Raw genomic sequence first — 25933 nt, forward strand, 5'->3', positions numbered from 1 at the left:
CTTCTATAGATAAGGAGATAGTGTATAGAGGGATGGGCCTTGCCCAAGGACACACAAGGGAACCCATGGGAATGTGGGTCCCAAGGGTCTCCCAACTCCCATGCCCCAGGCCTTTCCTCCTAGAGATGATGCTGCTTTCAGTGGCCAGAACGCCATACTAGGGTGGCCCTGACAAATGACAACTGCTGTATTCTGGGTCTGGGACCGGGTCTAGGTGGACTTAGAGCACAGCAGAGGCTGCCTGGCTCAGTTATTGGCCACGGCCCCTGAGTAATCTTGAGTTGGAAGGTTCAAAGAGCACTAGCACATCCCTTCTCTGAGCCTCCTCTATTGCTACCTGTAAAATGGGTTGGTACCTCACAATGCTCTTGCAGGAATCAAATAGAAAAAATGGAAGCAAAGGACTCCATAGGCTCTGCACTCAAGAAGGGAAAAGATGTTGAACAGGATAAGAAGTGTGGAAAAGGAGATCTGTATTTGGAGGGAAGAGAGAGCCTGAAGGAGAACCAGGAGTTCTGCTGGGAGTGGGAAAGTTAGAAGGGAAAAGACAGAGTCCTGGCACTGGATGGCTCAAGGTCCTGGTGCGTCATCCTTAGCCCAGGAGTCTCCCTCATCCCCGTATCAAAGAATGGCAACCTGCCAGCTCCACTGCTGGGCTTCAGCTCTCCCTTCTCCTTTGGTCTCTCACCAGCAGCCTCTCCTATCAATCCTTCACCCAGCAGCCTAGGGCAGCTTTCCTAAGACAGACATGCTCTTGGCCTCCCTCCTCTTAGGTCAGTTTGGTGGACAAAGGCCAATGGGGCAGGCAAGTCTTCTTGCTGGTCACACCTCTTAACTTGTCCAGTACCCAGACCAGCGAGCTGGCACACACCTCATGCCTCCCCCTGCCTGAAATGCCCAGCTTCCCTCCAGGCCTCTGGCCATCTGCAGAGACCTTCGTCAACTCTACTCTCAGCTCTGCATCACCTTCCTGTGGAACCTTCCTGAACCCTACCTCTCAGTGCCTCCACTAAGCAGACTTGCCACCCAGTGCTGGTTTAAATCCATCCGCTTCCTGTCTGCTCCTTGTTCTAAACCAGGATAGGAGTTCCCCAGGGCTGCAGCCCTGGTACAGTGCCCTGTGGCCTTGCTGCAGGAAGCCACGGCAGCTGGGTAAGCAGGCCTGCTGACCTGGGCTGGACCCATGCTTCTAGTGCAGCCGTGGGGGTTACAAGGTGGCTCAACTCAGAGACAGAAGTCTCATCAGTCACTCCTCTCCTCAGAACTCTTCAGAAGGTCCCATCCCACTCTGAGGAAAAGCTGAGTCCTCATAATCACAGCCCCTTGGTCCCCGCCAACTTCATCATCTCTCGGTCCTCTTCCCCTCACCGGCCAGCCACACTGGCCTCCCTGCAGTCCCACAACCCTGCCTGTTCCCTGTCTGGGGAATGCTCTTTCCCGACACCTCCTGGTCACTCGCAGGCCTCTTGTGTCTTTGCTTGGATGCCTGCTCACCCTGATTACAACTCTCCCCACCTACAAACTCTTACACCTCATCCGTTTATTGTCTGTCTCCCCTCTGCCTCAGGAACTGCTAAAGGGCAGGGATTTTACCTGCTTTGATCATAATCGAATACGCAGTGAGTAGAACAGGCCAGGAGCACAGAAGGGGCTTAGTATGTGTGAACGAGTGAATGTAGTCATAGTGGGGGTTTTGTGGGGCTTGCACTTATCTGCTATCCAGAAAGCACCCAGAGTTGAAGGGGCCAAGGCACCGCGAAAGTGTGTCTGGGGCGGGGGGCGGGACTTGTCCGGGGAGGGGGCGGGGCTTGCCCGGGGAGGGGTGGGGCCGGCCGGCCCCGCTTCCAGGATGGCGGAACCGGAGGCGCGCGCGCGCGTGGTAGCAGCTCGGAGGATTGAGGGACGGACGCCCGCGCTGCGGAAGTGGCTGTTAGTTTCACGCCGTCTGGACCTGGACTGGCCGGTCACGGTCGGCCATGGAGCAGCCTGAGCCGGACGTCGCCTCCGACGACGCCATGGATGCGTTCCTGGAAAAGTTCCGGAGCCAGCCTTACCGTGGAGGCTTCGACGAGAATCAGTGGGAGGAGGTGGGCGGTCCCGGGGGGTCCGCACGTGTTTGGGGGCGTCGTCCAGGCTCCGGGGGCTCTCTGAGTTGGGGGTTCCTCTCTTCCTCGCAGGTGCCTGGCGCTGCCAGAGGATACGTGATTACTAGTTGAGTATTAAAAATTGGCCTCGCGGTTTTGGGAGGACTTCTTATGCTATTGGAACAGTTAAGTCCAGGACACCTGGATTTAATATGGCTTTAAATCTTTAATTTAACTTACTGGCTCTGATATGAGTCAGAGCCACCCTGACTCTGACTTTGAGCCCGTTTCCTTGTCTGCAAAATTGCCCTTACTATAGCATTAATCTCGTAGGGTTGTGGCAACGAAGAAATGAGATGGTGGGTAAAATGCTAGGAACGTAAGGGCGTTTGATTAATTGTGATTACTACCGCTTTTGTAGCGTGTGAGAACTGAAGGAATCCTGAGAGGTCGCTATCCTACGCTCTCATTTTACAGACGAGCAACTGAGGCACGAATAGATACAACCAATCATGATGATTTTGCAAATCATGATGAGTAAGAAAACGTTGATAGCCGTGGAATTGGATTTGCTCAGTAGAAAGTCTTATTCATTTAGTTTGTTCTCTTAATTTCCAGGAATTTGAAAAGGTCCCCCTATTTATGAAGAAAGCCCCATCTGAAATTGATCCCAAGGAGAGTCCTGACTTGGCTTGCCTCCAGTCAATTATTTTTGATGAGGACCGATCTCCAGAAGGTATCTTACAAGAGTAACATTTGTGTCACCACTGAATTGAGATAAAGCGTGAGTCTGATGGATAATAATATATAGTTAGCCTGAGCTAACTTGTTATAGTCATTGCACACTTACTTTTTTAAATTCCTATTAAGTACTAGGCATAGGGGATGCAGGGATAAGTAGGACACTGTTCTGCCCTCAAAAGTCAGTTTTCAGTGAAAAGCCAGATTGTCCCAGAGAATCAGGATGAGGTGTGTGATAACTGCCAACATGTAGCTGCATGCTATAGCTGTATAGTAGGTGCTGTTTGGGGCAGAAGTAGGCTTATAACAGATTGGACGTGTGAGTTGAATCTTTTTTTTTGAGACAGAGTCTCAAGCTGTCACCCTGGGCAGAGTGCCGTGGCATCACAGCTCACAGCAACCTCAAACTCTTGGGTTCAAGCGATTCTCTTGCCTTAGCCTCCCAAGCAGCTGGGACTACAGGCGCCCACCTCAATGCCCAGCTATTTTCGAGTTGTAGTTGTCATTGTTGTTTGGCAGGCCTGGGCTAGATTTGAACCTGCCAGCCCTGGTGTATGTGGCTGGCGCCCTAGCTGCTGAGCTATCGGTGCTGAGCCCCAAAATCTTAACAGTTTTGTAAAATGATGAGGGAAATTTGCACTCCTGAGAATGAAACAACATAAGCAAAAACATGCATAATTCCACCCCAGATCCCATTTTTTCAGTAATTAAAAAAAAAAAGTCCTTTCTTCAAGATCTAGGATAGGTGTACTTTTTCCCTTTAAGCTTCTGGGTCTTGTAAGCACTTAGTAATCTCCCATATCAGGTATTTGGAATTAGCATGACTTTGTTTCTCCATGTTGATACTCATTTTCATCATAACATTAATTTTTAGTTTTCTTTCCTTATTGGTTTCTTTCTTTGGTTTATCATATATTACATTATTGCATGATTTAGAATCTATTTTTAAGGAGCCTGTTAATAAGTAGGAAATAGTGATTATTTTTCCTTTTCTTTGCAGAACAGGCCAAGACGTATAAAGATGAGGGCAATGATTACTTTAAAGAAAAAGACTATAAGAAAGCTGTGATTTCTTACACTGAAGGATTGAAGAAGAAATGTGCAGATCCTGATTTGAATGCTGTCCTTTATACCAACCGGGCAGCCGCACAGTACTATCTGGGTAATTGACTTCATTATTACGTGCTTTCTCAAGAATTAATGTTTGATAAAACCAGTATGATGGCTGGTGAAGGTTTGAGAGTGTCAGAGGAAGAAGGACTGTTTATCTCAGAAATTTAAACTAGTTTACTTTTACTGAACTCTGATCTTTCAGGTAGATGTGGTAAAAAGGGAAAGGTGATAGATTGTGTACTCATTACTGTCTGAACTAAAAACGTGACTTAGTCACTCTGGTGAGGTATTTGATGTATGAGTTAGTAGACTATGAGATTTTTGAGCCCAAATGCTTCTATTCTCTCAGAAAATATATATTTTTTCTAGCCTGTTACTCTCTTTTTAATAATGCTGGAAGGATTGGCTCTGCGCCTGTAGCACAGTGGTTATGGCGCCACCCACATACTCCGAAGCTGTTGGGTTCAAACTCAGCGGGGGCCAACTAGACAACAATGACAACTGCAACAAAAAATAGCTGGGCATTGTGGCAGGTGCCTGTAGTCCCAGCTACTTGGGAGGCTGAGGCAAGAGAATTGCTTAAGCCCAAGAGTTTGAGGTTGCTGTAAGCTGTGATACCACGGCACTCTACTGAGGGTGACATAGTGAGATTCTTTCTCAAATAATAATAATGCTGGAAGGATTAAGGCAATCGAGATCTCTGAGTTAGAGTAGCTATATTAATCTAAAGGAGAATTTCTCAAAAGAGTATTTTGTGGGATCCTTTTTTTTTTTTTGAGACAGAGTCTCAAGCTGTCGCCCTGGGTAGAGTGCCATAGCATTACAGCTCACAACAACCTCAAACTCTTGGGCTTAAGCGATCTCTTGCCTCAGTATCCCAAGTAGCTGGGACTACAGGCACCTGCCACAACGCCCGGCTAGTTTTTTTTGTGTTGCAGTTGTCATTTTGTTTAGCAGGCCTGGGCTGGGTTCGAACTTGCCAGCCTGGCGCACTACCCACTGCGCTACGGGCACCGCCCATACTGTGTTTCTTACATACAGATCTGTCTCATTCTTTTAAAGAGCTCTATAGTATGGATTTACCATAATGTATTTTAATTATTACCAAATTGAGGATATTTTAGACTATTTCCATCTTTTCCCAATTAAAAGTAACACTACAGTCAATACACTTTGGCATTTATCCTTGCATATTTTTACAAGTATTTAAGAATAGTTTCCTAGAAGAAAATTATTGGGTTAAAGCAAATGTACAGGCCCTGAGCAGTGGCTCATGCCTGTAATCCCAGCACTTTGGGAGGTGAAGGCAGGAGGACGCTTGAGGTCAGGAGTTCCAAGACCAGCCTGAGTGAGACCTCATTGTATCTCTACAAATAATGGAAAAATTAGCTTTGCGTGATGGTGTGTACCTATAGTCCCAGTTATACAGGAGGCTAAGGCAGGAGGATGGCTTGAGCCCAGGAGTATGAGGTTGCAGTGAGCTCGATGATACCACTGCACTCTAGCCCTGGCAAGCTTATGAGATTCTGTCTCAAAAAAAAAAACACATACAAGTGCAAGCTAAGCTGCTCTCTAATTTAGCCCATGTGTCTTTTTTCCATATCTTTATGAGTACTGGATATTATGTCTTTAATTTTTCATAATTTCATGTAAATTTTAATTTCCTAATCATTAGTGATATTAAACATCTTTCAGGTGCTTACTAGCCATCTATAGTTAGTGTGTACTTTGCCTAATGTTATAAACATTTTTAAGGCTTCTGATAAACACATCATATTTTTCTAAAAACAGTTACACTGATTTATATTTCTCCAAGATTGTTCAAGAGTGTCTTTGTCATTACACACAAAATTTTGCAAACATTTTGATGCCAAAACTTGTTCTCTCTTTCACTAAATGGGTTTTTTTTAGGCAATTTTCGTTCTGCTCTCAACGATGTAACAGCTGCCAGAAAGCTAAAACCCTGCCACCTCAAAGCAATAGTAAGAGGTAAGTCTTGTAGAACTATGGTATATAGTTTAGAAAAGCTAGCACTCACTGCACCAAAAATTGATATTTGAAGCTTTGATACCAAAGTGCTAGGATACTAATGAAGTCACGTTATTTTTGTAATCTTGATATTAAATTGCTGTTCCTTATCAACAGCAACATGCCACTTTTAAAAGAATACCTTAGAGAATGATCTAACCCTTTATATTTTAAGAATTTGTAGAGAAATTTGAAACGCCTTTAAATTAATAATGAATAAAATTAATTAAAACAAAGCAGCTCCAAAAGTCACATTCTAATTGTTTCTCAGAGTAGCTGATTGAAAGGTGAGATCCTCAAATGCCATGTTAACATTAATTAAAAGATAAGTTATGGGACCTTTGCTGATAACTCTGATGCTTTAGTGTTCCCAGATTATTTTTTTCTCCTGTAGTCTGACCTTTTTGTGTAATAACAGTGCTTTTATTACTTTTATACTTCACCTTTTCTTTGAGAATCTCATAGAAAATCTCTTTGCAAACTTTAATTTATTCATCACATATTAATCTCCTCTATCCCCGTGGACCTGCTTAAAATGCCTTATTGAAGTTATGCCTCTTTAGATGCTCCTGGGTAGGGAATTGTAAGTAGATCCACATCCCTCAGTTGTAGGGAAAGAAGTTACTGAACAAAGATTAGCAGGTAAATTAAGTGTAGTCCTGTGGAATTAGCCTCAGGCTGGGATTGTATAATCCTTGATTCAATTGTTAGTTTTATTTTCCAATATGATGTTGGTAAGATATTCACTCTGAGTATCAGTTTACTTATCTCTGGAAGATGAGGTTAGATTCTGTTGACATCTAAGCCCTTACTATTCTGTGATTGTGCAATTTTGTGGAAAGCCTAAAAAGGTTAATTTAAGAAAAATGAACGTCATTACACTAATTTTTAATTTTTCTTTCTTTCTTTCTTTTTTTTAATTTAAAGACAAGGTCTCACTCTGTTGTCCAGGCTGGATTGTGGTGGTGTGATCATAGGTCACTGTAGCCTCAAGACTTCTGAGCTTAAGCAATCTTCTTGCCTTAGCCTCCCGAGGAGCTGGGACTATAGGCATGAACCACTATGCCTGGCCTAAGAAAATTCTTTTTAGAAAAGAGAGGCAGCTTTTGTTCTCATAAAGAGCAAAATTAGGAGAGATCTAATGTCTTTGGATCTTGCCAATACCTTGACAAATGGCTGAGGCAAATTCTTTCTGGTCTCCATTTAAAAAGTCATCTGAGATGGGCTTTTTTCTTCCTATTTGCAGCTGAGGACCCTGAGGCTCAGAGATACTTGGTTCTTTGCCTAAGGTCTAGTTCAGCAGTTCTCAACCTGTATTAAAGGAACTGTATTAAAGGGCTGTGGCATTAGAAGGTCGAGAACCACTGGTCTAGCTGGTACATGACTTGCCAGATCTGTCTGATTCCTAAGCTTGTGCTCTTTGTCAGTAAGCTGTAGCTTTCTCTACTTTAAGAGGCCTTAATATGAAGGAGACTTATAGGAGTTTTGAGCTGAATGGGGTCTAGGGGTCTTTCTGATGTAGGATACAAAAAAATACTCTTCCTTATCTGGGGACAGCAGTAAAAGGAGAATTATCCTGGGAGGCACCTGTGGCTCAAGGAGTAGGGCGCCGACCCCGTATACTGGAGGTGGCAGGTTCAAACCTGGCCCTGACCAAAAAAAAAGGAGAATTATCCTTCATTTTCCCATCAGGGTGCAGCTGGAAGCCGGTATGGTGGGAGTCCTGCTGTGGCAGGTTCTTTCCATGCGCGTTTTTCCTGGATTTTAAGGGTTCTGGGTCCTACAGGTGCATTATGCCATCTGGAACTGAAACACTTTGCTGAAGCTGTGAACTGGTGTGATGAGGGGCTGCAAGTAGATGCCAAAGAGAAGAAGCTTCTGGAAGTGAGGGCTAAAGCAGACAAGCTAAAGGTTTGTGAAAGTTAGCAGCCAATTAGCATTAATTATTTTTTCCCAGATTATGTCTCTCAGGTCATTGTAAATTTTTTCTTTAAAACTTCGTTTCTTTACATCAAAAAACCCAAGCTCTACATGGTGGTTCCCGCCTGTAATTCTAGTGTTCTGGGAAACTGACTTGGGAGGATCACTTGAGGCTAGGATTTTGAGACTAGCCTGGGCAACATGGCAACACCTCATCTCTACAAAAAAATTAAATTAGTTGGGTGTGGTGGCATGCACCTGTAATCTTAGCTACTGGGGAGACTGAGGCAGGAGAGAATCACTTGAGCCCAAGAGTTTGAGGCTGTAGTGAGTTGTGATTGAGCAACTGCACTCCAACTGGGGCAACAGAGCGAGAGAGACTGTCTCTAAAAAACAACCCCCACATCCGTCCCTCACTTTGGAACTCTGTGGAGGACACAGACAATAGTAACAGAGGTAAAGCAAGGACATGTGGTACAGATAGGAGTGGCATGCGCCTGGGCCGTGTAGCAGTGTTTTCAGTCAATAGCAGACCACGTATATGACAGTGGTCCCGATACAAACTGCAATGCTATATATATATATATTTTTTTTTGTAGAGACAGAGTCTCACTTTACTGCCCTCGGTAGAGTGCCGTGGCGTCACACGGCTCACAGCAACCTCCAGCTCTTGGGCTTACGTGATTCTCTTGCCTCAGCCTCCCGAGCAGCTGGGACTACAGGCGCCCGCCACAAAGCCTGGCTTTTTTTTTGTTGTTGCAGTTTAGCCGGGGCTGAATTTGAACCCGCCACCCTTGGTATATGGGGCTGGTGCCCTGCTCACTGAGCCACAGGCACCATCCTATAGATTTATTTATTTATTTTTTATATTTCTTTTTTTTTTTGTAGAGACAGAGTCTTACTTTATGGCCCTCGGTAGAGTGCTGTAGCCTCACACAGCTCACAGCAACCTCCAACTCCTGGGCTTAAGCGATTCTCTTGCCTCAGCCTCCCGAGTAGCTGGGACTACAGGCGCCCGCCACAATGCCCGGCTATTTTTTGGTTGCAATTTGGCCAGGGCCGGGTTTGAACCCGCCACCCTCGGTATATGGGGGCGGCGCCTTACCGACTGAGCCACAGGCGCCGCCCTAGATTTATTTTTTAAAAAGAGTTGAGCTCTTACTCTGTTGTCCAGGCTAGAGTGCAGTGGCTTGATCACAGAGTACTGCAGCTTCCAATTCCTGGGCGCAAGTGATCCTCCCTTTTTAGCCTCCTGAATAGCTGGGACTATAGGCACACATCATGGCACCCAGCTGTTGTTTTTATTTTTATTATTTTTTTTGTAAAGTCTCACTCTGTCACCCTTGGTAGAGTGTCATGGCATCGCAGCTCACAGCTACCTCAACCTCTTGGCCTTAAACCATTCTCTTGCCTCAGCCTCCCGAATAGCTGGGACAACAGGCGCCCACCACAATGCCTGCTATTTTTTGGTTGCAGTTGTCATTGTTGTTTATCAGGCCTAGGCTGGGCTCAACCCCGCCAGCTTCCGTGTATGTGACTTGTGCCCTACTCACTGCACTACAGGCGCAGAGCCTGTTTTTATTTTTTTGTATGAGATTGAATGTAAAGAGGCATGAGGGATGTTTCTAAAGGTAGAAAGGTTCTCTACCTCGATTGGAGTGTTGGGCACTCAAATGTATACATTTGTCAAGACTTATTGAACTGTACACTTAAAATCTGTAGATTATACTTCAAAAAGTTGATTTTTTTCAAAAAGGAAACCCAGCAGTCCAGGTTACTCTGAATTGGCAGACATCCTACATTATATGGGCTGCCAAAATCCCAAATTTTAGATAAGACAGTAAGAGGCTGTATTCTGTAAATCAGTAAAAGCAATTTGGGACAGTATTCAAATCATCCATCTTAATCATTCTCTACTGTGGACTAGACACTGTGGTCAGATCTAGCCCCTCAGTGAAGGCAAAGTTGACCATAGTCTTTGACCATTTCAAGGGGAACCCTTGGATGTGGGATCAAACTTCTTGACAAATATTAACAGCTCTCCCTTGACAGACTGGATTGGAGAAGAATGGCTAAGAATTATCAGTCACTATCTGCCTAAAAGGGTAGATTTAATTCACCAGAAAAAGACCTGTGTTAGCCCTTATAGAAAAGATGAGGGATGTTTGGTGCTGTATTTGAGAGCAAGAATCAGCAAATTTGATCCACAGGCCAAATCTAGTCTGTAGCCTGTTTCTGTACAGGAACATGTTCTTTTATTTTTTTTTTAAGAGACAGGTTCTGTTCTGTTGCCCAGGCTAGAGTACAGTGGTGCTTCCATAGCTCATTATAACCTTGAAATCCTGGACTCAAATGATCCTCCCACCTCAGCCTCCTAAAGTGATGGGATTACAGGCATGAACCACCACAGATGGCCCCATCTGTCACATTTTTTAAAACATTATAAGCAAAACTGATAGTATGCTACTGAGACCATGCATGGTCTGCAGAGCCTAAAATATTTACTGTCTGGCCCGTTACAGAAAATGTTTGCTGATTCCTAGTAATCCACAATCCTGAGGCTAAGAGCAGGGGTTTGTGGTATATCACCAAGGAAAAGAAATCTAAATTATATTTCTGCCAGATTGAGTAGACTGATGGTAGTTTCCTCTCACGGATTATAATTGTGCAAAAAGCAGAACCTCTGATAAATTCTTGACCTGGGTTTTTCTAGTGTATTATCCAGTATTCCAGCCATATCAGAGAAGTTGATATTTCCCGTAGGCTACTTGTCTGCCCAGGTGCCAGTTCTGCAGAGAACACCTTTGCTCGTTTATCTGGTGGAATCTCCTGTCTGTGGAAGGGAGCAGCGTCAGTCCCTCCCTCTCAGTGTGTCGTAGCACTCAGTTCATACCTCCAGGGTGACATATGGCACATCGGTTACACTTGGCTCTTCACTCGTCTGTTCCCTCAACCCCTCTGTACACCAGGCTCCTTAAGTACAAGAACTGGAGTTTAAATTGCTGCTGCCACTGAACCTGACACCTACGATGTGCTTTGTAAGTGTTTATTGAACTGAATCTGGCCGCTAGCATCCCTTGACACAAGCACGGGGCAGAGATCAGAGATAGTAATTCAGAGCAGGCTGGGGCCATAGAAGAGGAAGTCAGGCGCCTACAGCTGATGTATCCGAATTGTATTTTTAGCGAACTGAACAAAGGGATCTGAGGAAAGCAAAGTTGAAAGAGAAGAAGGAGCAGAATCAGAATGAGGCTTTACTCCAGGCCGTCAAGGTGAGTTCTCAAACTGAGGTTCTTGGTGTCCTGCTACATCCACTGATGCTGCTAGGCTGTGGGTCACCTCTCTAGGGGTTCTTTACCCGACTGAATTTGTTTGTTTTCTTTCTGCTTTGGTGAAGCAGTGACAGAGGAGCTCATGCTCTAGTCAGCTCTCCCACTGTGTGCGTGTGTGGGTCTCTGTACCAGGCACAGTAGCCTCCCGTGTCCAAGGGAGCTGCTGTCTCAAGCCCCCAGTGGATGCTGAAATCTCCCATAGTACCAAACGCAATTGCTGTCAAACACAACATGTTTCTGTTCATGTCTTCCATCCACAGATCTAATGCGTTTTCCACCTTAACTAAGCACTTAGCATGCACCTTAGCTGTGCCTTTTGCAGTGTGAGATTCAAAGCAAAACTAGCATGAGTTTCTTTTCCTGCTTCACAGTTTCATGGATAGAAGATTCATTCTTACCTTAGCAACCTCAGCATATGATTTTTTTTCTTATTTTGTTGAGAACTTGCACTTTTTCACTTAGAGCAAGCACTGTAAGGTTTCTGTCTGGCATGTCCAAATTGCCAACATCATTGCTATTGTGTTTTCAGGTCATGATTAAGTAAAATAAAGGTTGCTTGAACACAAGCACTGTGATACTGCAATAGTCAATCCGAGAACTGAGATGGCTATTGAGTGGCTAATGGGTGGTTACTTAGTATTACTGTCTACAATTCCGATATGCTGGAGAACAGCTGATTCAGAACCTGGGTGGGATGGAGCAGATAACATGAGATTTCATCATGCTACTCAGAACAGTATACATTTTAAAACTTACTGTTTGTTTCTGGAATTTTCCATTTGATATTTCAGACTGTGATAACTGAAACTGGAAAGTGAAAGCATGGCTAAGGGGGGACTGCTGGACTGACTTTTTCCTCTGGGTTAAATGTTATCTTATTTAATCTTCTGTTGTAGGTCTCCTTGATCCTGTTTTGCTAGATGATAGAGGGGAGAGGAAACCTCACACAGCTTGTGTCAGAGCCAAGTCCTTGTTCTTAATGGCTGTATTATAATGTATCTTGAGACCAGCCTGAGCCAGAAGGAGACTCTTGTCTAAAAACAGCCGGGCATTGTGGCGGGCGCCTATAGTCCTAGCTACTTGGGAGGCTGAGGCAGGAGGATCGCTTGAGCCCAGGAGTTTGAGGTTGCCGTGAGCTATGATGGCACGCACTCTACTGAGGGTGTCAAAGTGAGACTGTGTCTCAAAAGAAAAAAAAAAAAAAAAGCATAGAGTGACAACATCTCTACAGAAAATGTTTTAAAAATTACCACCACATAGCAGCACATACCTATAGTCCCAACTACTCCAGAGTCTGAAACAGGAGGATGGTTTGAGCCCAGGAGTTTTTTTTTTTTTTTTTTTTTGTAGAGACAGAGTTTCACTTTATTGCCCTCGGTAGAGTGCCGTGGCGTCACACAGCTCACAGCAACCTCCAACTCCTGGGCTTAGGCGATTCTTTTGCCTCAGCCTCCCGAGTAGCTGGGACTATAGGCGCCCGCCACAACGCCCGGCTATTTTTTTTTTGTTGTTGTTGCAGTTTGGCCAGGGCTGGGTTTGAACCCGCCACCCTTGGTATATGGGGCCGGCGTCCTGCTCACTGAGCCACAGGCGCCACCAGAGCCCAGGAGTTTTTATAGTGAGCTATGTTCAGGCCACTGCCTTCCAGTCTTGGGAAAAAGTTTGCTAAGCTCTGATTTAGAGGATATCATCAAAGGTAGTTTTGGTTACATATAATTTCCTCTTGGGTGCTAACCTTAGGAACCCTCACAGATATGTAAGAGGTGACACCACTTACTATTCAGACCCTTGCTTTACCCTCATTTCTATGAGACAGTCAAGATTAAGTCAGCGTACATTTTTTCTAACGTTCTAATATTTCATCTCCAGCTAAACCGAAACATTTGACATTTTTATACAGCAGGTCACACTCTTGATCTTTTCTGTGCTTTTACACATGCTGTTCCTTGGTATGTAATGCTTATCCTCCCAAATGTCCCACCCCCAACTTCTGTGCCTTTCAAAGTCATTGCTCAAGGCCTAGGATCTCGCAGTCGCCTCCCTCCCCAGGCTGAATTAATTATTCCATTGTGTGCATTTCCACGGCTCCGCTTCTCACCTTATATCATAGTTATTTCCATAGCTGTCTCCCCACTGGCCTGTGAGCAGAAGCTTGAGCTCCGGGAGCCCTGTCTAGCTCATCTCCGTGACACAGGGTTCAGCACGTGGTAGATGCTATGTGAAGGTGCATTAAACAAGTGGTGCCTACTGTGTGCCAGGCCGCAGTGATAATGAAGATGAATCTTGTATAGAGCTGGCCTCCAGGAGCTAACATTGTTATGGTTTCTTTATTTTTCAGTGAAATGGGTTTCCATCCTCCACACAGTAAGGTTTTCGTATTTGTGTGTTCCTCCCTTCAACCCAGGCTAGGAACATCAGGCTCTCTGAAGCCGCCTGTGAGGATGAAGACTCAGCCTCAGAAGGCCTAACTGAGCTTTTCTTGGATGGACTCAGCTCTGAAAACCCCTGTGGAGCCAGGCTGAGTCTAGATGACCAGGGCAGGCTGAGCTGGCCCGTGCTCTTCCTGTACCCGGAGCATGCCCAGTCAGACTTCATCTCTGCTTTTCACGAGGACGCCAGGTACTTACTGCCCCAGACCTTCTGCTCCTGCTGGCTTGCTGTCTCCTTGTTGTGGCAGGAGGGGCGGGTGGATTTTTGGTTGAGGAGGAAAGAGATAGTTTAGAGGGTTTCACACAATCTTGTTTAATACATGCATAATCTCTCCATCCTGTAGCTGACTCAGCCTTTACTAACTAGATTTGCCTTGACAGACACAAGTGTCCACTTCATACTGGCTAGGTTAATAATACCACAATATAGTGTTTATCAAAGAGTGGCGTGTATCACCAGCAAAATATGAAATCATTTTAGGTAGTACATGCATAGTAATTTAAGTACATCTTAGAAGAATATAACTAGCAAACTTAACTTGTAATTTCCTAGGGTCAGTGCTTAGAATGTGGCTGAATGTAAAAAATGTTTTAAGCCTGAGTCCACTTAAAGAAAATTATGCCATCATAGGACAAGCAACAGATAGATTTGGGGCACTGCTGTGGAAATGGGTTAAGCTTGCATTTCATGTGTTATACATTCTAAATGGCTCTGGTGAATTGGCATCTGGGGACTGATGTGGGGAAATAGATCATGAGTTATTGATACTCAGAAAGTACATGTTACATCCTTAGGTTTATTGATCATCTAATGGTGATGTTTGGTGAAACGCCCTCCTGGGACTTAGAGCAGAAGTACTGCCCTGATGACTTGGAGGTAAGAGAACTTTTCTTCTGTTCCTCCATGGGATATTTTTTGGAGGGCAGGCTCGGGGGATTGAATGCTCAATTTTTTTTTAAATTGTGGCAAAATATGTGTGACATAAAATTTATCATTTTAACCATTTTTAGATGTTCAGTGCCATTAAATACATTTACATTGTTGGTGACCGTCACCATCAACCATCTCCCAGACTGAAACTCCCCTCCTTCCCCTCTGTGAGGCCTGCCATTCCACGCTGCCCACTGTACCACTTTGTTGACTCTGATTTGGTCATTCTGAGCGCCTCGTGTGTGTGGACTCCCACGCCGCGTCCTCGTGTGTGTGGCTTATTTCACTCAGCGCAGCGTCTGCAGGGTTCATACATATTGCAGCATGTGTCAGAATTTCCTTCCTTTTTGAGGCTGAATAGTATTTTCTTGGGATTTTTTTTTTTTTTTTAAATCACAGTTTATATTGTAAAGAATTTAGCCTCTGGCTTGGCGTCCATAGCACAGTGGTTATGGTGCCAGCCACATACACTGAGGCTGGCAAGTGCAAACCCAGCTTGGGCCAGCTAAACAACAATGACAACTGCAAAAAAAATAGCCAGGCATTGTGGTGGGCGCCTGTAGTCCCAGCTACTCGGGAGGCTGAGGCAAGAGACTCACTTAAGCCCAAGAGTTTGAGGTTGCTGTGAGCTGTGATGCCAGAGCACTCTACTCAGGGCGACAGTGAAGACTCTGTCTCAAAAAAAAAAAAAAATTATCCTCTAATCACTTGAGAGTAAAATGACACCTGATGCTCCCCATTGCCCCCGAATACTTCAGTGTATTTCTCACTTTCGTCCTACACAAGATGTTTTTCTTTATAATCCCGTATAGCCATCAAAGTCAGGGAATTAGCATGGATATAGTACAAGCTACTCCACACTCCGTTTAGATTTCCCAAATTCTTTATAGCCAAAGGATCTCGTTCAGAATCTCATGTTGTATTTAGTGATCTTGTCCCTCTAGTTTCCTCGAGCATGGAAGAGTTCTTCAATCTTCCCTCGACTTCCCTGATCTTAACACTTTTGAAGATTACAGACCATTTACTTTGAAGATTACAGACCATTTACTTTGTAGAATGTCTGTCTGTGGGTTGCCTCATGTTTCCTTGTGGATTATGGGTGTTTAGCTGGAGTATCGTGGAAGTGATACTGTGATTTGTATCATATTAGGTGGTCTTTGTCCCATACTGATAATGCCCATTCTAATCATCTGATTGAGGTGGGTTCTTCTCATCTTCTCTGTTACAGAGTTACACATTCTCCTTTATGATTAATAATAATTATTTTTTTTTGAGACAATCTCAGTAGGTTGCCCTCCGTAAAGTACAATGGCATCACAGCTCACAGCAACCTCAAACTCTTGGGCTTAAGCGATTCTCTTGCCACAGCCTCCCAAGTAGCTGGACTACAGGCGCCTCACACAACGCTGGCTATTTTGTTGTTGTAGTTGTCGTCGTTGTTTAGCAGGTCCGGGCCAGGTTCAAACCCGCCAGCTCTGGTGTACGGGCGCCCTAACCACTGAGCTATGGGCACCAAGCCGATTAATAAGCATTTTATGAAGAATTACTTGGAAATGATGTAGATATCCCATTGCTTATCAGACCTTCAATGTATTTATTTATACCAGTGGGTTTATGGCTTCCTGTTTCATTCAATGTATATAATCTATTATTACAGTGATTATTTTATGCTCAAATTTGGTCAGCAAATTCAGATTTGGTCAGCAGGAATCCCTTCAAATTTGTTTCTGTGTCCTTTTGACTTTCTCTATTTCTTAAGCACTTGTTTTCTGGCACAATGTGTTCCAGGTTTAAATTGTGCTTTCCTTGCCCCTATTCTAGAATCAGCTATTGTTTCCAAGGAGCCCTGGTTCTTTTTTTTTTTTTGAGACAGAGTCTCACTATATTGCCCTCAGTAAAGTTCTGTAGCTTCACAGCTCACAGCAACCTTAAACTCTTGGGCTTAAGCCATTCCCTTGCTTCAGCCTCCCAAGTAGCTGGGACTACAGGTGCCTGCCACAACGCCTGGCTATTTTTTTGTTGCACTTGTTTAGCTGGCCTGGGCTGGGTTCAGAATCCACCAGCCTTGGTGTATGTGGCTGGCACCATAACCACTCTGCTTTGGGCGCCGAGCCTTCTTTTTTTTTTTTTTTGACAAATCTTTCTCTGTTGCCCAGGCTGGAGTGCAGTGGTACAATTATAGTACCTGTAGCTTCTTAACTCCTGGGCTTAAGCAGTCCTCCTGCTTCAGCCTCCTAAGTAGCTAAGAATCCAGGTGCACACCACCATGCCTGGCTAATTTTTTTTCTTTTTTTTTTTTTGAGACAGAGTCTCACTATGTTGCCCTCAGTAGAGTGCTGTGACGTCACAGCTCACAGTAACCTCAAACTCTTGGGCTTAGGCTCAGCACCTGCAGCTCAAGCAGCTAGGGTGCCAGCCACATACACCAGAGCTGGTGGGTTCGAATCCAGCCTGGGCCTACCAAAGAACAATGACAACTACAACCAGAAAATAGCCAGGCATTGTTGTGGATGCTTGTAGTCCCAGCTACTTGGGAGGCTGAGGCAAGAGAATGGCTTAAGCCCAAGAGTTTGAAGTTGCTGTGAGCTAGGATGCCACAGCACTCTACCCAGGACAACAGCTTGAGACTCTGTCTAAAAAAAGAAAAAATTCTTGGGCTTAAGCCATTCTCTTGCCTCAACCTCCCAAGTAGCTGGGACTACAGGCGCCCACGACAACACCTGGCTATTTTTTTGTTGTTGTTGTGGTTGTTATTGTTGTTTAGCTGGCCCGGGCTGGCTTTGAACCTGCCAGCCTCGGTGCATGTGGCTGGCACCATAACCACCATGCTATGGACGCCGAGCCCGCCTGGCTAATTTTTAAAAATATTTTTATAGAGATAGGGTCTTGCTATGTTGCCCTGGCTGGTCTAAAAGTCTTGGCCTTAAATGATCCTCTTGCCTTGGCCTCCCAATATGAGCCACTGTACCCTCTCCTCTGGTTCTTTATAGTGAAGAATGGTATTTAGAAGCCAAGATCTCTGTGCAGTAGGTGTGTTGATTAATACTCAGGAAACTGGGGACAGTCTAACTGCCTCATTGCCTTCTTAGGGTCTCACAGTGAGGAGAGTGTGTGTGTGTGAGAACACAATGTCTCACTGGTATCTCCAGTTCTAACCCAACACCACAAATTTGTTTACTCCTTTCCTATATTTGTAATAGTGGCTTTGTTATTAATACATTTATTTGTTTGATCTTTCCCCTTCTCCCATTGCCATTGGCCCCTCTTCTACATGGAACCTTCCTCACTCGGACTCTGAACTCCCCAGGTCAGGCTGCCGTCCCAGAGCACGTGCCTGACTCATCCTGCACAGACTCTGACCTTCTGAACTGCTTGGTTACCCTGCGTGAGCAGCCTCCTCCTCACCCTGCGTGGAGTGAGCCTGCCTGCAGCGGCCGCTCCCCACATGAGTAGTTATCTTCCCCACCCTAGCTGATAGGGAGGCAAGTTAGTTCCCTTCTCTGAGCCTTGGTTCTGCCTTTGGAAAATGGAGCTGATGATCTTGCTTTCAGTGTTATAGGGAGTACTAACTGCAAAGCACCAGCCCTCCAACTATGTGAAGTAAGCATTCAACTAATAATTATAGCCATCTCTTTAACTTTTCCCTAGGTTGCCGTCAATGTGCTTCGAGCTGCTGAAGCCTTTATTGTCTCTGACTCTTGCGCCTCTGTTCATCTTTCAGGTCTACTTTGAGGATGAGGATGGGGCAGAACTCTACCGGGTGCCTCCCAGGAGCACCCTGCTGCGGGCACTGCAGCACCCCAGGTGCGTCACCTTAGGGGCTGTGTATTCTGGGCAGGATGCTCAGCCACAGTCCCAGGGGTATAGGCACTTTCTCTGATTAATTGCCTCATACTCCCCTCCCTTCTGCCCTGGGCACAAAGCTGTATGAGACAACAACTGTGGAGTCTGCCCTGGCCTGTTAACTGAACCACTGTCCAGAAACGTCACAGTGTGATGACACCCCTAGGCTGGGCGAAGTGTGGGGGGTTGGTTTGAGTAGGGAAAAGCTGCCTGGCCTTTGTGTTTGAAAGCAGCTGGGATGGCCTCCTTTTCCTAATTGAAGGTGTGTCTCCTGATAACTGTTATATGAAAAGGGCATTGGCTCTGTGAAGACACCATCATTTACTGGCTGTGTGACTTTAAGCACACACTGCCTCTTGGGGGCTGTCTTCTCATCTCTAGGATGGGAATAACTCTTTTTTTTTTTTTTTGTAGAGACAGAGTCTCACTTTATGGCCCTCGGTAGAGTGCCGTGGCCTCACACAGCTCACAGCAACCTCCAACTCCTGGGCTTAAGCGATTCTCTTGCCTCAGCCTCCCGAGCAGCTGGGACTACTCAGCTATTTTTTGGTTGCGGTTTGGCCGGGGCCGGGTTTGAATCCGCCACCCTCGGTATATGGGGCCGGCGCCTTACCGACTGAGCCACAGGCACCGCCCGGGAATAACCCTTGCTTACATATTTCTCAGGCATTTGGGAGCCAGTGAGAGAGCGAGAGTCAGAGTGTAAGGGCCTGCCCACCGGAGAGGGCATGTTTCTCCTCAGCAGTGGCGTCAGTTGCCTCCCTGCCACATGGAGGTGTCCCTGGACTGGGAGGGAAATGAGTGCCCTCAGCAGATTTCCAGGTTGACCCGTGCACCACCTTTCCCTAAGCTTTGAGCATAGTGAAGAAGAGAAAAGCAAATGCCTTTGTACTTACGCTAAAAAAGCCCAAGATATATAGGAAAGAAGATAGCTGGAAATGGTAAGAAATGAGGCTAGAAAGCTAAGTCAGGGCCGTGCACAAAGGCTAATACCCTTCTAAGAAGTACAAACTGTCCTGACGTGAGTGGGGTCACAGAAGAGTTGACGTAAGTAAGGTGTGCAAGGTGAGGTGCAGATTTGAAGTACACTGTTCTATGGTGAGGCCTGAAGTAGGAGGGGATGGGTTAGAGAGGTTTGGGGGACAGATTGGATGGGCATTGGTTTGTTAGGGTACCCAGCTGGCATTAATTTTTCTGCTTTGGCCTGATAGACAGGAAGGGAAGATTTCTCCAGATATGACTGATAATTTCTTTAAAAAAAATAGAGATAGGGTTTTGCTGTATTGGCCAGGCTGGTCTTGCACTCCTGGCCTCAAGTGGTCCTCCCACCTTGGCCTCTCAAAGTGCCAGGATTGCAAGAGTGAGCCATTGTGCCCAGCGGAAATGATTACTTTTTAAATTACTAGAATCAGCAAGAGGATACCCAGGACTGGTTTCTGGCAACTTCAGATCCTGAACTGGGTGAAGCCAAGAAATAGACCCTTCTGTCCAGAACCAGGCACACTGGGTGATGCTGACACCTTGAACCCTGGAAGGCCCAGGCCTGTCCCCCTCTCCAACCAACGTCCCTCCTTTTGTTTTTATGGTCCAGCAGTAGCAGATGCTCTGGTTACCTGTATCTCCTGGCTTTTGCTCCCCTACTCCCATCAGCACCCCTTCCCCAAATTAAAGCCAAGTTCAGACATGGCATCTTCCATGAAGTTTCCCCGGTTCCCTTCCCTCTAGAGGGAATCGTGCCTCCTGGGACTAAGACTGTGCCTTGCCGGGTCTTGTACAGTTGTGCCTCCCTGTCATTAATTGGATCCTTACTTCCCTTTCCCCAACTGAACTTAAGCAACGTTTTGTTTATTTTGTTTTTCTTCAGAATAGTATCCATTATTTGTTTAGAATCTCTTGTGTTTTCAACATAGGGACTGGCTTACCAGGGGCTCTCACTGAATGTTGAATGAATGCATGAAAAGCATTCTGTAGTTTCATGTGTTTAACCACAGGCATGCCTGATGCTGGAGGATTTGGCTAGGTTATAAGGGCCAGAATGTCACGCTAATTTGTTAGATTTATAAACAACCAGGTAGCTGTGCTAACCTTGCATTTCAGTGTTAACTCACATCTAAAGGCTCACCTTGAATGTTGCTGGGGAGGTCCACGGATGATTAAGATTCTAATTCAGTTAACCACCACTCTTCTGTTGTGTTTTCGGCAGGTACTTTGTCAAATCCCTGACACCAGCATTTTTGGTCTGTGTGGGATCCTCTCCTTTTTGGAAGAATTATCTCCAGGAGAGAAAGGTGCACCAGATAGAGTGACTGAGCCAGGCTGTGGGTGCCAGGCCCCCTAGGCTCCCCCTCTCTTTCTTCTGCCTGGAATCCAGCATGCCTGAGGCAGCTGGACACATTCCTAGAGTCCAGCACTTTGTTTCTGTCACCTGGGGATGGTGGGGGAGGAGCTGCTCGCTTCCCTGAACTGCAGCCTTTCTGGCCCAGTGCTGCCCTCCAGCTGTCTTATGTCTTCAGCTGCTTTGGTCACAACGTCCTTGGACTCCATCTCTGAAGGGTCATCTGAGGTTACCACAGCAAATGACCTGTGCGACTCTCTGCCCTTTGGAGACTGACTCAGGATGCAGTTATGTGGTTGTGAACCTTGTGCAGTTAGACTCCTTGTTCTGCATTTATAAAGACTGTACAGACTGGGATCCCTGGTGCCCCTGAAGAGTCTGCCGGTTTTGCTCGGCAGGGTGAAATGCACTCCTGTTGTCCTGGCTATTCAGGAGGCTGAGAGTGAAGTATTACTTGAGCCTTGGAGCTCAAGGCCAGCCTGGGGGACATAGTAAGACCTCATCACTTTATAACAACAACAAAAAAAAGTTTGTCAGTTTTCCTGATCTTTGCAGTATGGAGAATTGGACAGTGGCCTCTGAATTCCTCTGCAATTTTCACATTTTAGGACTTTGTGTCTTTTAAATTCAAAAATCTTCTCATGTGTTGGGTCATCATATTTTGTGTGCAGCTATTTGTCACCCCTCCCAAGGATTTTATACATCTTTACCCATAGCTGTGTGGGTTTTTGCAGTGCCCACTGCATGAGCACTGTACATCCCACATGGGGAGCATACTTCCTTTCTCCCCAGGCAAAGGGATGTGAACAGGCATCGACACCCCCCACCCCAATGTCCAGGCAGAAGCTTGCAGAGCCCTTGAGTGGTGGGGTCATGTGCCTCTGCCATGAGAACATGTCTCCCGTGTTGGAGCTGTTCCTTAGCGTGGGTGCCAGAATGTAAGACGTGGAACAGAGCTAAAGCAGCTGGACTGCAGCCCTTGACTGTCATACAAGAGAAAAACGTTTGCTGTAGTGAGCCCGAGATTTGGGGGTTATATGTTACCACAGCAAAGCTGCCTAATACATTATTAAACTAAAACCAGCTGCTGTCCTTCAGTTGGACTAATTTGAGTTTTGTGTTGTAGACTTCATTGTTATTGAAGGGAAGCTGGCTGTGGAATTCTTAGAACTGTGCGGCTTTCTTTCCAGGTGCAGGTCCCTGCCTGTGGCTTGTGGTCAGGAAGCTGGAGTTCAGCCTCCTTCCTAAGCTTTGTTTTGGTTGCACTTGGGCCATTCTCTCTCACTCCCCAGCTAGAGCCTCCCCAGCTCTCTCTCTCTCTTTTTTTTTTTTTTTTTGAGACAGAGTCCCAAGCTATTGCCCTGGATAGAGTGCTGTGGCATCACAGCTCACAGCAACCTCCAACTCTTGGGCTTAAGCGGTTCTTTTGCCTCAGCCTCCCAAGTAGCTGGGACTTACAGGCGCCTGCCACAACACCTGGCTATTTTTTTTGTTGTTGCAGTTGCATTGCTGTTTTTAGCTGGCCGGGGCTGGGTTCGAACTCACCACCCTCAATGTATGTGACGGGTGACTGAGCTATGGGTGTCTCCCATCTCTCTCTTTTTGTAAGAACTCAGAACATTGCGTAAAGGGACTAACGTTTGACTTGCAGAGTTCTCTGTGGCAGCCAACACCAGCCAGCTCACTCTCCCGGGGGCTGAGCAGGCTCCAGTGTGCCTTCTGACTCAGCTCTGACTGGACAGCATATGCAGCCCCCTTTCCAGGCGCTGTGAGACTGAGACAAGGTGCTGGGTGCAAGCAGGTTGTACATGAAAAGAACTGGGACATACCACTTGAGAAAGGTGTTCCCTGCCACCTATCCTCAGCACCTGGCAGGCCGAGAGTCTTGACGAGGCCAAGTCATCAGCCTGCTTCTTTGTGGAGCCTACTTTATCTATAAAGGGACTCACAAATGTCTGACACCAAACAGGCTTGTCCATGGTACTGTCGTACAGATATTGTAATACCGTATGCAAAGGACCCACCCCAGCGCCTGGCATAAAGTTATTCAATAAATCATGCTTATTTTATTGATTGATTGATTGATTGAGACAGAGTCTCACTATGCAGTCCTCTGTAGAGTATCACAGCTCACAGCAACCTCAAACTCTTGGGCTTAAGCAATTCTCTTGCCTCAGCCTCCCAAGTGGCTGGGACTACAGGCGCCCCATAATGCCCAGCTATTTTTTTGTTGCAGTTGTCATTGTTGTTTAGTTGGCCCAGGCTGAGTTCAAAACCACCAGCCTTGGTGTATGTGGCTGACGCTGTAACCACTGTGCTACAGGCACCAAGCCAATCATGCTTATTTTATACATATGCAGACTGGTAGCACCAGACGAGTGATTTTCTCCCCAGGGCACATCACAGCTTGGTTGGGTACTGCTGGCACAGTGCACAGGACAGCCCCTATGACAAAGTTGTCGGTTGTACTGAGGTTGAGATGTGCTGCATTAAACCAAAAAGAAAAAAAAATATTCAGTCACCAGCCTGTGCTATTATTTTTACAGTAGTAATCCTTAAAAGTACTTTGTCAGCCTTTCCCAGGTCTAATGGTAGGGGGTGCATCGGGGGCTCCCTTAAGTTACCAGCACACAGATGGGAAAGGAAAGGTCTGACCCTGCTGAGACATGACCCGGAGAAGCCGGACCCTGTTCCTGCCCTGATTTACTGTGTGGGTCACACAGTGATCTTTCTGAGTGTCTGTCAAACGGAGAGGGGAAATGGAGAACTGGACATTTGCCATATTCTCTCTTGACATGGGGGATGGAGCTTGCACGCTTCTGTCCAAACTCAGTGGGCAGTCCTTGCGGAAAGGCCAGAGAGAATGGGGCCTGGGACACGTGAACACACAGGGTCCGTGGCATGGCTGCAACCTTTGTGGCTAGAAGCAGGCCCACCCTGAACCGTGGGTCAATTGAGAAAGCTGGTGGCAGCCTCCTTACTGACCTCAAATAGAAAGTTTACATGGCCTGGCTGTGTGTCACCTGGAGGGCCCACATGATGGGCCTCTGCTCCCCTTGTGTTAAACAAGAGCGCTGGAGACGGTCCCTAACTTTCCTTACAGGTGTTTTGTTTTGAGATGGGACTTCATTGTGTTGCCCAGGTTGGAGTGCTGTGGCTGTTCATAGGTGTGATCAGCACACACTGCGGCTGGAACTCCTGCTCTCAGGCGATCCCCTTGTTTCTGCCTCCTGGGTAGTTGGGGCTACAGTCACACGCCACTGCACCTGGATAGGAACCTGGAGTTACGGTTCTGGTGGCTCAGCACAGCAGGGTTGCCAAGGGAATCCCCTGCCCCAGCAGTGCTGGAGGCTCACTTGGGAGAAAAGCCACATGGAGAGGTGGGTGGCCAGGTAGTGTAGCCCAGGTTGCAGAGGGGTGAGGGGCAATGGTAGTGGGTGAGCTGGCTACAGAGGGGCTGGTGACAGGGCTTGGTGGCTCAAAGGCAAGTGTAGGACTTCTGGAGAAGAGACTGATGTCACGGCCATAGCTCTCTTCATTGACATACATGTCACCCATGATGTTGGTCATTTGCCCAAACCACTGGGCATTCAACATGGCCATGCACAAACAAGGTGACCAGCTAAAGCAAGAGAGGAGAGGAAAGGTCAGGACACGACTTTAACACAAGGAGTTACAAGTGGCGGCTGAAAGCTATGGCCCCAGCAATTCATCTGTGCTGCCTCGGGCAAGTTCCTTAAGCTCTCTGAGCCTCAGAATCTTCTGCAAAATGAGGTTAATAATGGCAGTTGCACTCAGTAACTGATAGTGATATGTGGCGGGTGAGAGCATCAACCCAAGTCTGTACTCAAGTCTGTGGGGCACGGAAATGGAAGATGGCTTCCTTGCCCCGTTTATGACACCTGTAACCCAGGACACCTACCTCAGTCCATAGAGTGCTGAAGGTACTCTTGACTGGAGTGCAGCGCCACCCACTGTTTTGGAGGTTATTTGGACATTTCTGCCCACACCAGGTAGGCTGGGAGACCTATGCTTGTGCCATTGAGCCACAGCTTCACTGAGGCTGGCTCTTGAGTCAGGTCACTCTGGGCCCTGCTCTTGAGCTCCCAGACCATCAGGCCATCAGGGAGGGTGATGTGGAAACTAACCAGGATGAAACGGGGGTGCAAAGCAGACCTAAGCAGCACCGTCCGGGCAGAGGTGGGAGGGCCTGATCTTGAGGGAGTAGGAGTGGGGAGGTTTCTTGACCTTGGGCCCTTTCCAGGTGTGGTTCCCCACATCCTTGTCTTAGCCCCACACATCACCTACTCTAGGACGTTTGGGCCTTTTTCCTGCCAGACCGCGAGCTCCCTGAGGGCCAGGCCTCTGTCTGATGCCTGCACACCCAGGGGCCTCAGCACCTAGCACAGTGCAGAGAGTAGGGGGCGCCTCACTGGCATGTTTGAGGACAAGTGAGTGGAAATACTGTGGCAAAGAAGAGGTGGGACAATGGCAGGAGTCTCCCTCGATCACTGGGCCCAGACTCCAGCCTGTGTCCCTGAGCAGCCACAGTGTGTTTAGATCAGAGACTGCTATGCCCGGAGAGGTTTTCCTAAGCTGTGTCTGGCAGCCAGTGTGGGTGGGCCTGGGAGGGCAGGTGGCTTCCATACCTGGGGTGGGGGTCTCTTCCTCCTTAGGGATGACAAAAAGCAGAAGTAGAGGGAGAGACTGCTCCAAATGAAGCTGCTGCCCGTCACAAAGCCTGCGGGACACAGTGGGTGCAGTGTAATAGCTAGCAGTGATGACGGTGGGCCCAGGGACCATCCACATCCCAGGTCTGTGGATACTGACACACTAAGAGAGTTGGAATGTAATGCTTAAGAGCATGAATGCTTGAGCGTGCCAGGGTTCAAAACCCCAGTTCTGCTACTTTATAGCTGTGTGAATCTGAGCAAGTTTCTTAACCACCCTGTGCCTCAGTATCCTTTTCTATAAGGAGGTTTAACACTGGGTCACTATGAAAGTTTTGAGACAGATTGTTATGGTCCATTACGTCACTTGCATGAAACATAAACAGCATCCTTTCTGACTCACCCATGCAAGTTTCAACTTGCCTGGCTTATCAATGTTGCTGGGAGGGAGGATTTTACATTTCTTGATTTTTGTGTATGTCAGAACTTTTGTAATGACTCATATAA

At 46.5% G+C, this 25933-nt stretch overlaps 1 protein-coding gene across 3 annotated transcripts; it reads left to right on the forward strand.

Moving 5' to 3' along the window:
• The first annotated feature begins 1841 nt into the window (after window positions 1-1841).
• Window positions 1842-22812, forward strand: TTC4 (tetratricopeptide repeat domain 4). Of its 3 annotated transcripts, none has more exons than XM_053576959.1 (10): window positions 1844-2087; window positions 2703-2820; window positions 3826-3987; window positions 5850-5927; window positions 7753-7877; window positions 11072-11158; window positions 13623-13837; window positions 14443-14524; window positions 18300-18382; window positions 20625-22809. In XM_053576959.1, the coding sequence occupies exons 1-10, from the start codon at window positions 1977-1979 to the stop codon at window positions 20725-20727; spliced, it is 1164 nt and encodes a 387-aa protein (XP_053432934.1). In that variant the 5' UTR covers window positions 1844-1976; the 3' UTR covers window positions 20728-22809. The 3 variants fall into 3 exon arrangements, with proteins under 3 accessions (XP_053432935.1, XP_053432934.1, XP_053432936.1); XM_053576961.1 differs by lacking the exon at window positions 1844-2087 and adding an exon at window positions 2098-2211 and having other exon boundaries at window positions 20625-22808; XM_053576960.1 differs by lacking the exon at window positions 5850-5927 and having other exon boundaries at window positions 1842-2087; window positions 20625-22812.
• The last annotated feature ends 3121 nt before the right edge of the window (window positions 22813-25933 follow it).

Source organism: Nycticebus coucang, chromosome 22 (assembly GCF_027406575.1).
Source record: "Nycticebus coucang isolate mNycCou1 chromosome 22, mNycCou1.pri, whole genome shotgun sequence".
Taxonomy (NCBI): Eukaryota; Metazoa; Chordata; class Mammalia; order Primates; family Lorisidae; genus Nycticebus; species Nycticebus coucang.